At 54.1% G+C, this 15,227-nt stretch overlaps 1 protein-coding gene across 1 annotated transcript in view; it reads left to right on the forward strand.

Annotated features, from left to right (window-relative positions):
* Nucleotides 1-6,285: 6,285 nt before the first annotated feature.
* srp72 (signal recognition particle 72) overlaps nt 6,286-15,227 on the forward strand; it is a 51,753-nt gene continuing 42,811 nt past the window's right edge. The window contains exons 1-3 of the mRNA XM_070873224.1: nt 6,286-6,460; nt 13,918-14,038; nt 14,530-14,653. Of these exons, the coding sequence (XP_070729325.1) occupies nt 6,352-6,460; nt 13,918-14,038; nt 14,530-14,653 (354 nt within the window). The 5' untranslated portion in view covers nt 6,286-6,351. The remainder of the gene's footprint in view (nt 6,461-13,917; nt 14,039-14,529; nt 14,654-15,227) is intronic.

Raw genomic sequence — 15,227 nt, forward strand, 5'->3', positions numbered from 1 at the left:
AAACGCATCGGCCCGCATACAGAGGTGGGCACTCACGTTAGCTGCCTATGACTACACAATTCGGCACAGACCGGGCACCGAAAACTGCGCTTATGCACTCAGCAGGCTCCCACTAGCCACCACTGAGGGGGCTACCGAGCATGGTGCTGAGATGGTCATGGCTGTTGAAGCTTTCGGAAGCGAAGGCTCACCTGTGACAGCCCGTCAGATTAAAGTCTGGACAAATAGAGACCCGCTATTGTCTCTAGTCAAGAAATGTGTCCTGAATGGGGACTGGGCAGCCACGTACAGGGCATGCCCTGAGGAATTTAAACCATTTCACAGGTTCAGGCCGATTGCCTACTGTGGAGAAACCGCGTAGTCATGCCCCAGATGGGCAGAGAGGTGTTCATCAGAGAACTCCACAATGGGCACCCGGGCATTGTCACGATGAAGGCAATTGCCAGGTCACACGTTTGGTGGCCAGGGATAGACGCAGATCTGGAACTTTGTGTTCGCAGATGTAACATGTGTGCCCAGCTGGGCCATGCGCCCAGGGAAGCCCCCCTTAGCCCCTAGCCATGGCCCGCCAAACCTTGGTCATGCATCCATGTGGACTACGCAGGTCCTTTCATGGGGAAAATATTTTTGGTTGTAGTAGACGCCTACTCCAAATGGATCGAGTGTGACATTTTAAATTCAAGCACATCCTCTGCCACGGTAGAAAGTCTATGGGCAATGTTCGCCGCCCACGGTCTACCGGACATCTTGGTCAGTGACAATGGCCCGTGCTTCACAAGCACTGAATTCCAGGACTTCATGGCAGGCAATGGAATTAACCATGTTAGAACGGCACCGTTCAAGCCGGCCTCAAACGGCCAGGCAGAACGAGCAGTGCAGATAATCAAACAGGGGATGCTCAGATTACAAGGGAGTTCCCTACAAACCCGCTTATCACGCCTCCTGTTGGTCAATAGATCCCGACCACACTTGCTCACAGGAGTTCCACCCGCAGAGCTACTAATGAAAAGGACGCTCAAAACCCGATTATCCCTTATACACCCCACCATGAAAGAAATTGTCGAGAGCAGGCGCCAGTCACAATATGACTACCATGACAGGAATGCGAGGGCGCGATGTATTGATGTAAATGATCCTGTTTTTGTCCTCAACTACGCTGCAGGGCCCAAATGGCTCGCAGGCACTGTGGTTGCCAAACAGGGAAATAGGATTCTGGTAGTTAAACTTACCAATGGACAAATCTGCCGCAAACATGTGGATCAAACAAAAAGGAGGTTCAGCAACCCCATAGAAGAAGCAGAGGAAGAACACGATATAGAGTTCACTCCACCACAGGTGACCGAACACCGGAACCAAAGGGAGGAGAGCCCAGTCACTGTGGGCAGTCGGGACAGGCCTGAGGCACTGCAAACAGCAGACACTCAGGCCAGTGCCCAACAACCGGAGCCCCAACTCAGGCGCTCTACAAGGGAGCGTAAACCACCAGAGAGACTCAACCTGTGATCCCAATAAGACTTTGGGGGGGGAGGTGATGTCATGTATTCAACCAGCATTGTAACCCGAGTATAAACTGACCTAAGTTGTACACCGTGAGAACACTGACCACTAGGTGGGAGACACTCCTAACCTGGACCTTCAGGTATAAAAGGGGAAGCTCCACCCACCTTCATCACTTGAGTGCTAAGGAATAAAGGACAGGTCACAGACTGACCTTCTCTCAAGCATGGGCCTGGTGTGCATTTATACTGTGTAGTAAGGACGTATCACCGGCCTCACCCTCATCCATGCCTTTTTTACCTCCAGACCAATGTTCCCTCTAATTCTGTTTGGCCCTGCGGGCTGGGCGAGCCATTCACCGTACGACGCATACGCAGGCGCTGTCTGCACGGGTTCCCTGGAGAGCCAGGCAGCTTACGGGGAACGTTGTTCCAGACCCGACTATTCCAACGCTTTCCTGGCCCGTCTCCCATTTACCTCCCTCCATAAACTTGAGCCCATCCAAAACCCTGTGCCCCGTGTCCTAACTCGCACCGAGTCCCACTCACCCATCACCCCCTGTGCTCACTGCCCCGTGTCCTAACTCGCACCGAGTCCCACTTACCCATCACCCCCTGTGTTCACTGCCCCGTGTCCTAACTCGCACCAAGTCCCGCTCACCCATCACCCCCTGTGCTCACTGCCCCGTGTCCTAACTCGCACCGAGTCCCACTTACCCATCACCCCGTGTTCACTGCCCCGTGTCCTAACTCGCACCAAGTCCCGCTCACCCATCACCCCCTGTGTTCACTGCCCCGTGTCCTAACTCGCACCGAGTCCCACTCACCCATCACCCCCTGTGCTCGCTGCCCATGTCCTAACTCGCACCAAGTCCCGCTCACCCATCACCCCCTGTGCTCACTGCCCCGTGTCCTAACTTGCACCGAGTCCCACTCACCCATCACCCCCTGTGCTCACTGAATTACATTGACTCCAGGTCCGGCAATGCCTCGATTTCAAAATTCTCATCCTTGTTTTCATATCCCTCCATGGCCTCAGCCCCTCCCTCTCTCTGTAACCTCCCCAGCCCTACAACCCTCCGAGATGTCTGCAATCCTCCAATACTGGCCTCTTGTGCATTGCCGATTTCCATCGCTCCACCAATGGCGGCTGTGTCTTCAACTGTCTGGGCCCCTATTCTTTCATAGCAAAATATTAATACCTAAGTCAGATATCCAGACCAAAGCTCCCAGTGTAACAGCGTGGATATCTTTTAGACTGCCTGTGAATTCCCTCTGAGGGCAGTGCTCGATGATGTGGTCCACAGTCACATGATGGGGAGGCTTTAATCTTCCACCAATGGAGAAGGTGGCAGCATCGACCGGGACCGGTTCTGAGGCGGTTGACGGTTGTCCACTGTTTGCGAGGTAAGTTTGTTCCTACAGATTGTACTGTGGGGTTCTCTAAAAGGAATCCAGTGTATATGTCACAGTTATTCCAAGCATTTCGCCCTTGGCCATCAAGGCTGAGGGGTGATCGCTGAAGGGTTTCTAGATTTGAGATGGGTTGGGGGTAGGTTGGTTCTGTCGGCTTGGAGCGACATTTCTTTGCTGGTGTAACAGTTGTATTCTCTGGACACTGCGTATTCGCGGCACAGGAGTCGTGCGATGTTTGCAAGTACGGGCAGCCAAGATATTGGTGTCGATAAAAGTGTACCGGTGATAATTCTCAGAGTATAATTCAACTGGACATCCATGGATTTGCTATGCAGACTCGATAGCCATGCCGGAGAGCAGTGTTCCACTGTAGAGACCACCAGGGCGAGTGATGACGTACAGAGGGTTAGAGCATCTGCTCCCCGTGTGGATCTAATCAGTTTCTGGATCAAGTTGACCCCTCTCAATTTATCGATGTGACAGGGTGCGATTGAGTGTGACTTCTACACAGGAGGGGATTTTGGCAGTTTACCTCCGTGCCGCAAAAGGAGACTTTCAGAGCTCGATGGGCGATGGGTGTTGAGGTGGAATGTCGAGGTGACATCTTTTGTGGGTTTGGCTGAAGTCGCCATCAGCAGAAGTAGGTCGCCATCCTCTGTAAATGACTGGTTAGGGTCTCTATGGTGATGGACAGATTCATGTTTTGTGTGGCTTAGGCAATGTCATCAGTGTATCCGAACTTGCAGGACTCTGCTTCGGGCAGGTCACTGGTGCAAATGTTGAATAACATGTGTGTCGGGACAGAACCCTGCAGGAGTTCGTTGTGAAATGTCCCATTTCTGCTCTTTTGGGTGCCAGAGTACACACGGTCTAAGTTCTGGAATTCCCTCCTTAAGCAAATTCCACATTCTCATCATTCTCTGGATAAAGAGGTTTCTTATGAATTCCCGATTTGATTTCCTGACTATGTTAAAGGCACTATATAAATGCGAGGTATTGTTGTTGACTCGCCCACACCCACACCACTCTGTGATTCTGACTTTATTTGAAGGTTGGGTTGCCAACTCTGTTGGACATATTCCTGGAAATTTCATCACAAGACCTCCTGCCAAACTCTCTTTTTACAATATCCAATATTTTTTATAGCTCATAATCAAAAGTGCTCCAAAGAAAATGAAAAAAAGCTCACAATTTTTAAATGTCCATCTGATTTTTCTGCTGGATTGTTCACAGCAGATTCTTTAATCTTTGGAGACTCGTCATCATAGGCAGTCCCTTGGAATCGAGGAAGACTTGCTTCCACTCCTGAAGTGAGTTTTCTGGTGGCTGAACAATCAATATGAGAGCCACAGACTCTGTCACAGGTGGGACAGATAGTCGTCGAGGGAAGGGGTGTGTAGGACTGGTTTACCGCACGCTTGACCTCGTCATGCTCTCGGCGAGATTTAAAGAGCTCAGCTCCCTCCCGGATGCACTTCCTCCACTTCGGGTGGTCTTCGGCCAAGGACTCCCAGGTGTCAGTGGTGATGTCGCACTTTATCAGAGAGGCTTTGAGGGTGTCCTTGTAATGTTTATGCTGCCCACCTTTGGCTCGTTTGCCATGAAGGAGCTCCGTATAGAGCATTTGCTTTGGGAGTCTCGTGTCTGGCATGCAAACTATGTGGCCTGCCCAGCGGAGCTGATCGAGTGTGGTCAGTGCTTCAATACTGGGGATGTTAGCCTGGACGAGGACACTGATGTTGGTGCACCTGTCCTCCCAGGGGATTTGCAGGATCTTGCGGAGACATTGTTGGTGATATATCTCCAGCAACTTGAGATGTCTTTTGTACATCGTCCATGCCTCAGGTCCATACAGGAGGGCGGGTATTTCTACAGTCCTGCACCATGAGCTTGGTGGTAGATTTGAGGGCCTGGTCTTCAAACACTCTTTTCCTCAGACGTCCGAAGGCTGCACTGGAGGCGATGTTGAATCTCCGCATCAATGTCTGCTCTTGTTGATAGGAGGCTCCCGAGGTTTGGGAAATGGTCCACGTTGTCCAGGGCTGCGCCGTGGATCTTGATGACTGGGGGGCAGTGCTGTGTGGCAAGGACAGGCTGGTGGGGGATCTTTGTCTTACGGATGTTTAACGTAAGACCCATACTTTCGTGCACCTCAGTAAATATATTGACTATGTCCTGGAGTTCAGCCTCTGATTGTGCGCAGACGCAGGCGTCGTCCGCGTACTGTAGCTCAACGACAGGTTGGGGCGGTCTTGGACCTGGCCTGGAGACGGCGAAGGTTGAACAGGTTCCCACTGGTTCTGTAGTTTAGTTCCACTCCAGCGGGGAACTTGTTGAGGGTGAGATGGAGCATGGCAGCGAGGAAGATTGAGAAGAAGGTTGGGGCGATGACGCAGCCCTGTTTGACCCCGGTCCAGACGTGGATTGGGTCTGTAATGGACCCGTGGGTTAGGATCACGGCCTTCATGTCGTCATGTAGACTGGAGGGTTGGCAACTCCGCCTGGGCAATGGGTTGCAAGGACACCCTCAAAGCCTCCCTGATAAAGTGCAACATCCCCACCAACACCTGGGAGTCCCTGGCCAAAGACCGCCCTAAGTGGAGGAAGTGCATCCGGGAGGACGCTGAGCACCTCGAGTCTCATCGCCGAGAGCATGCAGAAACCAAGCGCAGGCAGCGGAAGGAGCGTGCGGCAAACCAGTCCCACCCACCCCTTCCCTCAACCACTCTCTGTCCCACCCTCCCCTCAAACACTCTCTGTCCCACCCTCCCCTCCCCTCAACCACTCTCTGTCCCACCCTCCCCTCCCCTCAACCACTGTCTGTCCCACCCTCCCCTCCCCTCAACCACTGTCTGTCCCACCCTCCCCTCCCCTCAACCACTCTCTGTCCCACCCTCCCCTTCCCTCAACCACTCTCTGTCCCACCCTCCCCTTCCCTCAAACACTCTCTGTCCCACCCTCCCCTCCCCTCAAACACTCTGTCCCCCTGTGACAGACTGTGGTTCCTGTATTGGGCTGTTCAGCCACCTGAGAGCCCATGCTCAGAGTGGAAGCAGGTGTGCCTCGATCCCGAGGGACTGCCTGTGATGGTTAGCTTCCCGCTCTTCCCGGCAGGCGGCGCTGGCGGTGCGGGTAGTCGGTGTTGGTGCGGCCTCCGGCCAGGAGGGGACGCTGTTGGTGGGGGTGTTGGTGCGGCCTCCGGCCGGCAGTGGGCGGTGTTGCGGGAGGTCTCCGGGCGGTGCCGGCAGGGGGCGGTGTTGCGGAAGGTCTCCGGGCAGTGCCGGTAGGGGGCGGTGTTGCGGGAGGTCTCCGGGAGGGGGCGCTGTTGCTGGTGCTGGGGGTGTTGGTGCGGCCTCCGGACGGCAGTGGGCGGTGTTGCTGGAGGGCTCCGGGCGGTGCGGTACTGGGTGTCGGGTCCGGGGGATTGCGGTAGCGCCCGATGGCGAGCGGGAGCGGGAGCGGCGGGACGCTGACGGCTCTGTGGGCCGAGGTGAATCGGTGCGGGCAGACCGCCGACTACAGCCGGGCCCTGAAACCGCTCAACAAAAGTAAGGCCTGGGACTGGGAGTGGCCCCGCACCGCACCGCGGCCTCCGGGCGGCAGGTCCCAGAGAGGCCGGGGGCCGGGCGGAGCGGGAGCGGGGCCCGTAGGGCACGGGCCCGGGGCCCCGGTGTTTATTGCCCCATGGACGGGCCGGAGGAGCTGCCGGGGCCTGGTTGCCGGGGGAGGCCGGGGGTGCGGGCCGGAGGCGGCCGGTCAGGGTGCAGCCCTGAGGCTGAGAGATAACCCTGGGTCACCAGAATGAAAGACTTGCATTTCTGTAGCGCCTTCACAATCCCAGGGCGTCCCAAAGCGCCTCTCAGCCAATGAGGAGCATTTGGAAAGTGGAGTGTTGTAATGTGGGAAACGTGGCAGTCTATTTCACACAGCAAGATCCCACACAGCATCACCATATTCACACAGTCCCTCGGGATCGAGGCACACCTGCTTCCACTCTGAGCATGGGCTCTCAGGTGGCTGAACAGCCCAATACAGGAACCACAGTCTGTCACAGGGGGACAGAGAGTGTTTGAGGGAAGGGGAGGGTGGGACAGACAGTGGTTGAGGGAAGGGGAGGGTGGGACAGACAGTGGTTGAGGGAAGGGGAGGGTGGGACAGACAGTGGTTGAGGGAAGGGGAGGGTGGGACAGACAGTGGTTGAGGGAAGGAGAGGGTGGGACAGACAGTGGTTGAGGGAAGGGGAGGGTGGGACAGAGAGTGGTTGAGGGAAGGGGAGGGTGGGACAGAGTGGTTGAGGGAAGGGGAGGGTGGGACAGAGAGTGGTTGAGGGAAGGGGAGGGTGGGACAGAGAGTGGTTGAGGGAAGGGGAGGGTGGGACAGACAGTGGTTGAGGGAAGGGGAGGGTGGGACAGACAGTGGTTGAGGGAAGGGGAGGGTGGGACAGAGAGTGGTTGAGGGAAGGGGTAGGTGGGACAGACAGTGTTTGAGGGAAGGGGAGGATGGGACAGGCAGTGGTTGAGGGAAGGGGAGGGTGGGACAGACAGTGGTTGAGGGAAGGGGAGGGTGGGACAGAGAGTGGTTGAGGGAAGGGGAGGGTGGGACAGACAGTGGTTGAGGGAAGGGGAGGGTGGGACAGACAGTGGTTGAGGGAAGGAGAGGGTGGGACAGACAGTGGTTGAGGGAAGGGGAGGGTGGGACAGAGAGTGGTTGAGGGAAGGGGAGGGTGGGACAGAGTGGTTGAGGGAAGGGGAGGGTGGGACAGAGAGTGGTTGAGGGAAGGGGAGGGTGGGACAGAGAGTGGTTGAGGGAAGGGGAGGGTGGGACAGACAGTGGTTGAGGGAAGGGGAGGGTGGGACAGACAGTGGTTGAGGGAAGGGGAGGGTGGGACAGAGAGTGGTTGAGGGAAGGGGTAGGTGGGACAGACAGTGTTTGAGGGAAGGGGAGGGTGGGACAGGCAGTGGTTGAGGGAAGGGGAGGGTGGGACAGACAGTGGTTGAGGGAAGGGGAGGGTGGGACAGAGAGTGGTTGAGGGAAGGGGAGGGTGGGACAGAGAGTGGTTGAGGGAAGGGGAGGGTGGGACAGAGAGTGGTTGAGGGAAGGGGAGGGTGGGACAGACAGTGGTTGAGGGAAGGGGAGGGTGGGACAGAGAGTGGTTGAGGGAAGGGGAGGGTGGGACAGAGAGTGGTTGAGGGAAGGGGAGGGTGGGACAGACAGTGGTTGAGGGAAGGGGAGGGTGGGACAGAGAGTGGTTGAGGGAAGGGGAGGGTGGGACAGAGAGTGGTTGAGGGAAGGGGAGGGTGGGACAGAGAGTGGTTGAGGGAAGGGGAGGGTGGGACAGACAGTGGTTGAGGGAAGGGGAGGGTGGGACAGACAGTGGTTGAGGGAAGGGGAGGGTGGGACAGAGAGTGGTTGAGGGAAGGGGTAGGTGGGACAGAGAGTGTTTGAGGGAAGGGGAGGGTGGGACAGGCAGTGGTTGAGGGAAGGGGAGGGTGGGACAGACAGTGGTTGAGGGAAGGGGAGGGTGGGACAGACAGTGGTTGAGGGAAGGGGAGGGTGGGACAGAGAGTGGTTGAGGGAAGGGGAGGGTGGGACAGAGAGTGGTTGAGGGAAGGGGAGGGTGGGACAGAGAGTGGTTGAGGGAAGGGGAGGGTGGGACAGACAGTGGTTGAGGGAAGGGGAGGGTGGGACAGAGAGTGGTTGAGGGAAGGGGAGGGTGGGACAGACAGTGGTTGAGGGAAGGGGAGGGTGGGACAGAGAATGCTTGAGGGAAGGGGAGGGTGGGACAGACAGTGGTTGAGGGAAGGGGAGGGTGGGACAGAGAATGCTTGAGGGAAGGGGAGGGTGGGACAGACAGTGGTTGAGGGAAGGGTGGGACAGAGAGTGGTTGAGGGAAGAGGAGGGTGGGACAGAGAGTGGTTGAGGGAAGGGGAGGGTGGGACAGAGAGTGGTTGAGGGAAGGGGAGGGTGGGACAGACAGTGGTTGAGGGAAGGGGAGGGTGGGACAGACAGTGGTTGAGGGAAGGGGAGGGTGGGACAGACAGTGGTTGAGGGAAGGGGAGGGTGGGACAGAGAGTGGTTGAGGGAAGGGGAGGGTGGGACAGACAGTGGTTGAGGGAAGGGGAGGGTGGGACAGAGAATGCTTGAGGGAAGGGGAGGGTGGGACAGACAGTGGTTGAGGGAAGGGGAGGGTGGGACAGAGAATGCTTGAGGGAAGGGGAGGGTGGGACAGACAGTGGTTGAGGGAAGGGTGGGACAGAGAGTGGTTGAGGGAAGAGGAGGGTGGGACAGAGAGTGGTTGAGGGAAGGGGAGGGTGGGACAGAGAGTGGTTGAGGGAAGGGGAGGGTGGGACAGACAGTGGTTGAGGGAAGGGGAGGGTGGGACAGAGAGTGGTTGAGGGAAGGGGAGGGTGGGACAGAGAGTGGTTGAGGGAAGGGGAGGGTGGGACAGAGTGGTTGAGGGAAGGGGAGGGTGGGACAGACAGTGGTTGAGGGAAGGGGAGGGTAGGACAGAGAGTGGTTGAGGGAAGGGGAGGGTGGGACAGACAGTGGTTGAGGGAAGGGGAGGGTGGGACAGAGAGTGGTTGAGGGAAGGGGAGGGTGGGACAGAGAGTGGTTGAGGGAAGGGGAGGGTGGGACAGGTTTGGCGCACGCTCCTTCCGCTGCCTGCGCTTGGTTTCTGCATGCTCTCGGTGATGAGACTCGAGGTGCTCAGCGCCCTCCCGGATGCACTTCCTCCACTTAAGGTGGTCTTTGGCCAGGGACTCCCAGGTGTCGGTGGGGATGTTGCACTTTATCAGGGAGGCTTTGAGGGTGGTCCTTGTAACGTTTCCTCTGCCCGTCCTCTGCCAATCTTTGGCTCATTTGCCGTGAAGGAATTCCAATTAGACTTCTTGCTTTGGGAGTCTCGTGTCAGGCATGCGAACAATGTGGCCCGCCCAACAGAGCTGGTCGAGTGCTTCGATGCTGGGGATGTTGGCCTAATCGAGGACGCTAACGTTGGTGCATTTGTCCTCCCAGTGGATTTGCAAGATCTTGAGGAGGCAGCATTGGTGGTACTTCTCCAGTGTTTTGAGATGTCTGCTGAGCCACATAGGAGGGTGGGTATCACTACTGCCCTGTAGACCATGAGCTTGGTGCCAGATTTGAGGTCGTGGTCTTCAAAAACTCCCTTCCTCAGACGACCGGAGGCTGCGCTGGCGCACTGGAGGCGTGTTGGATCTCGTCGTCTATGTCTGCCCTTGCTGATAATGACCAGATAATCTTTTTTTGTTATGTTGATTGAGAGATAGATATTGGCCCCAGGACACCAGGATTAACTCTCTCCTCCCCCCCTCCCCCCTAATCTTTGAAATAGTGCCATGGGATCTTTTCTGTCCACCTGAGAGAGCAGACAGAGCCTCGGTTTAACATCTCATCCGAAAGACGGCACCTCCGACAATGCAGCACTCCCTCAGTACTGCCCCTCTGACAGTGCAGCACTCCCTCAGTACTGCCCCTCCGACAGTGCAGCACTCCCTCAGTGCAGCACTCCCTCAGTACTGCCCCTCCGACAGTGCAATACTCCCTCAGGACTGCCCCTCCGACAGTGCAGCACTTCCTCAGTCATTATCATAGGCAGTCCCTTGAAACGAGGCTGACTTGCTTCCACGCCAAAAAGGGGATGAGTTAATAGATGTTTCAATGATGGACCTAATATTCCAGGTCCTGAGCTGCATCCTGAAGGGTGGAAGATGCCTGTGGGTGGATTTTTTTAATGTGGGCTGGCCGTTGCATACCAGCCACCACACGGGCTTGACAGAGCTAGGTCTTGGTCCAGTGGCAAGGGTTAACCAAGACAACTGGAGACCAGCTCTGCTGCACGGACCTAGTGCACACATATATCGCAGTGTGGGCTGGGCCCGTACTGCCCCTGGGCCCTCGCCTCTCCTGGGCCCCGAACGCACGCCTCTCCTGGGCCCCGATCACATCCCTCTACAGTCTCTCGCCGCTTCTACACCCCGACCTCGCCACTCTTGCTGTACCTGCCCACGCTCCAATCACCGACCTGGACCTTGATGTCGTCACTTTTCGCTGCCATCACCCTCCTACACCAGCTTGCACTGCTCCCTGAAGTGGTATGCCTCCGCGCTGCTCCCGGGCCGCCACTCACCGCTCCTTTTATGGCCCCGACCTGCCGCTGGTGTTCTCATGCAAGTCGGGCCTCCGTGCTCCCTCAGTACTGCCCCTCCGACAGTGCGGCGCTCCCTCAGTACTGCCCCTCCGACAGTGCGCCGCTCCCTCAGTACTGCCCCTCCGACAGTGCGGCACTCCCTCAGTACTGCCCCTCCGACAGTGCAGCGTTCCCTCAGTACTGCCCCTCCGATAGTGCGGCGTTCCCTCAGTACTGCCCCTCCAACAGTGCAGCACTCCCTCAGTACTGCCCCTCCGACAGTGCGGCGCTCCCTCAGTACTGCCCCTCCGACAGTGCGGCACTCCCTCAGTACTGCCCCTCCGACAGTGCGGTGTTCCCTCAGTACTGCCCCTCTGACAGTGCGGCGCTCCCTCAGTACTGCCCCTCCGACAGTGCGGCGTTCCCTCAGTACTGCCCCTCTGACAGTGCGGCGCTCCCTCAGTACCGCCCCTCCGACAGTGCGGCGCTCCCTTAGTACTGCCCCTCTGACAGTGCGCCGTTCCCTCAGTACTACCCCTCTGACAATACAGTGCTCCCTCAGTTCTGACCCTCCGACAGTGCAACGCTCCCTCAGTACTGCACTGGAGTGTCAGCCTGGATTTTGTGCTCAAGTCTCTGGAGTGGACTTGAACCCAGAATCTTCTGACTCAAATGAAAGTACTACCCACTGAGCCACAGCTGACACCATGGTGACAATCGTGTTCGATTGAAAAATTCCAAGGTGAAGGAAAGGCATTTTGGGAGTGGGACAGGTTGTGAACTTTACCCGGGACAAGGTTAAGTTTGAGTGCATCGACCTGAAGGATGATTGGAGGGTGTTGGTGGAATGTGGAGGGGTTGAACCTGAGTCTGTGTCAGAACAGAATGCAGTTTTAGAGAGAGAGGTGCATTTATCAAGATTTGAAGAAAAGTCCAGCAAAAAGGTTAGTGTTCTTGTAATGAGAACTAACACGATGGAAGAGTGATGGAAAGGAAGCTCCATGGAAGCTCAGGGAGACTGTTTAGGCAAGAGATGTGAAGGAGCAGCTTCCGGAGAGGCAGGGAAGCAATGGGTTTCAATAGTTGCATTTCGCAGCTTTGATAGTGGGTTCGTAAAACTGTTGAGCAGACATAAAGCTGGCATGGCATAGCAGACTGGGCGAGAGGCCACGTGTGATGTGGCCATTGTTTACAACAACAACTTGTATTTATATAGCGCCTTTAACATAGTGAAACGTCCCAAGGCGCTTCACAGGAGGATTATGTGATAAAGAATTGACACCGAGCTGCAAAAGTAGAAATTAGCGCAGAGGTCAAAGAGGTTGGTTTTAAGCAGTGTCATGAAGGAGGAAAGAGAGGTAGAGAGGCGGAGAGGTTTAGGGGGGGAGTTCCAGAGCTTGGGGCCCAGTCCTTACTACTAGGGGGATCAAGGGGTATGGCGAGAAAGCAGGAATGGGATACTGAAGTTGCATGTTCAGCCATGAACTCATTGAATGGCAGTGCAGGCTAGAAGGACCGAATGGCCTACTCCTGCACCTATTTTCTATGTTTCTATGCAACAGAAGGCACGACCACCAATGGCTGAGTGATTATAATCAGGCTTGCTCAGGGGGGCAGAATTAGAGCACGGGGCTGATGGGTGAGCGGGACTCGGTGCGAGTTAGGACACGGGGCACAGGGGGTGATGGGTGAGCGGGACACGGGCAGCCGAGTTTTGGATCATCTCGGGTCGAATGTGGGAGGCCAGCCAGGAGTGGGATGAAGAGTCCAGTCTAGAGATAAAAAAAGGCCTGGATGAGGGCATCAGCAGCGGATGAGCTGAGGCAAGGACGGAGGTGGAAGTAGGCGGTCTTAGTTACGTTGTGGCTATGTGGCCGGAAGCTCATTTCAGGGTCAAATATGACACTTAGGTTGCGAACAGTCTGGTTCAGCCCCAGACAGGAGTTATGGAGAGGGATGGAGGCAGTGGCTGGGGAACGGAGTTTGTGGTGGGGACCGAAAACAAAGGCTTCGGTCTTCCCAATATTAAATTGGAGAAAATTTCTGTTCGTCCAGAACTGGATGTCAGACAAGTAGTCTGACAATTTAGAGACCATGGAGGGGTCGAGAGAACTGGGTGTCATCAGCGTACATGTGGAAACTGACGGCATGTTTCCAGATGATGTCGCCACAGTAGAAGGGCAGGCACGACTAAATCAAGCTGTGGTACGGAGTCTGACAGAAGGGTATGAAATCTTACTGGATGGCTAGTATAAAATCACCGACAGACAGAAATATCAGAAGAAGAATAAAAACACAAGTTAAGGTTTGGAAAGGCAGCGAATAATTTGCTAATTTAGTCTCTGTTTGTTGACCTATACTGTGGAACTAAATAAATCTAGTTTAGAATAAAAACAGAAAATGCTGGGAACACTCAGCTTCTGTGGAGAGAGAAAGCGAGTTAAGGTTCCAGGTCGCTGACCTTTGGTTTTAGAGTGTGGTATGAGCACTATGCAGAGATCGATAATGAATGCTCAGGGGAGAGTAAGAATTACGGTTGGAGTTGAGGGAAATTAGTTGAACTACTAGGCCAGTCAGGGTTAAAGTCAAGCTGTTCAGGGTCATTAAGTGTTGATAGATTCATTGGAACTTTTCAATTATTTGTCAAGGAATAGAGAATGTAAAATTAGGAAAATGAGAAGACAGCAATGAATTTAGTGAAATTAAGGAAGTATATTTTTAGCCACAGGAGAATTTTAGAATAGCTGTTTCTAACTGTGTTGGTTTGATTTTCGTCTAGTTCATTTGTCAATGTGATGCTAAACTTTAATAGAATTAAACTGTGTGAAAATTCAGCCCGTGTCTCTTTCTCTGCAGTACTCCAAGATGACAAGGATGATGTCACCGCTCTGCATTGTAAAGTGGTCTGTCTGGTCCACAACGGAAGTTTTAAGGAAGCTCTTAATATAATCCATACTCATACTAAGGTGCTCGCCAGGTAAGATTCAAATAATCACACCATCACTCACATGGGCTGGAAACCTGCTCAATAAGTAGATTCCATTATTGCACATGTATATTACGGCCAAATAGCTGGGCTCAATGTTTCTGGTTGACATTTATTAAGCAGTACTAAAGAAAGAACTTGCATTTCTATAGCGCCTTTGATAATATCAGGAGATCCTAAGGCGCTTTACAGCCAATGAAGTACTTTTGGAGTAGTCACTGTTGTAATGTGAGAAATATCCATACATTACTGGTTTAATTGTGGTGTCATGTGACATTGCTGATATCCAGACTTCATTAATCAAAAGATATGTCACGATTGCTTTGTTTTGCACCAAGAGAATCCTGCATTTTTAATTCAGTATGTTTAGAAACCGTGGTTTGAAAAGGGTGCGAAATGATTGTGAATACAACAGTTTAAAAACAATTCCTGTCATTGAGTCCATCAAAACAAACTTTGTTTTGCCCTGACTTGCTTTTCAGTGAAGCAATTGCCTTTGAAAAGGCTTACTGTGAATACAGACTGAACCGAATAGAAACAGCATTGAAGACCATTGAAAGTGTTGACCAGCAGACTGACAAATTAAAGGAACTTTATGGCCAAGTGGTATGTACAGATTTCCTTGTCTGTTAACTGTTCTCTCGCTGGCAGTGCTGCTAAAAATACCTACCTTTTAAATCCAAGATCTCGATAAAGTAAGTTACATCTACAGAGGGCTGTAGTATAAAGAGGTTCTAAAATGCTGGTATAACTTGTCAGCGACCTGTGGTTCTAGTTCCTAACTATGTATTATTGGCCTTGAGAAGGTGATTCCAGGTGTCAGGAGTTTAAATTAGGCGGAAAGATTAAGGAAGTTATTGTCTTTGGAAAAAGATTTTTAGGAGACCCCTTTTGAAGTTTTCAAGATTACTAATGGACCTATCATGACGTTAGTCACGGGATGGATTTCTCAGACTTTGGTGGTGCAGACCCAGGCTGACGCCAGGGTGGGATTTCTCTTCCTCATATTTAAATCCCTTCATGCCCTCTCCCTCCCTATCTTTGTCGCCTCCTCCTGCCCTCCAACCTCCCACAAACTCCCCGTCCCTCTGACTGGCATCTTGTGCATCGCCCACCACTGGCAGTCTTGCCTTCAACCACCTAACCACTTGCTCGGAGCTCATTGATGTGGAAATTGATA

The sequence above is a fragment of the Pristiophorus japonicus genome, chromosome 2 (assembly GCF_044704955.1).
Source record: "Pristiophorus japonicus isolate sPriJap1 chromosome 2, sPriJap1.hap1, whole genome shotgun sequence".
In the NCBI taxonomy this organism is placed as follows: Eukaryota; Metazoa; Chordata; class Chondrichthyes; family Pristiophoridae; genus Pristiophorus; species Pristiophorus japonicus.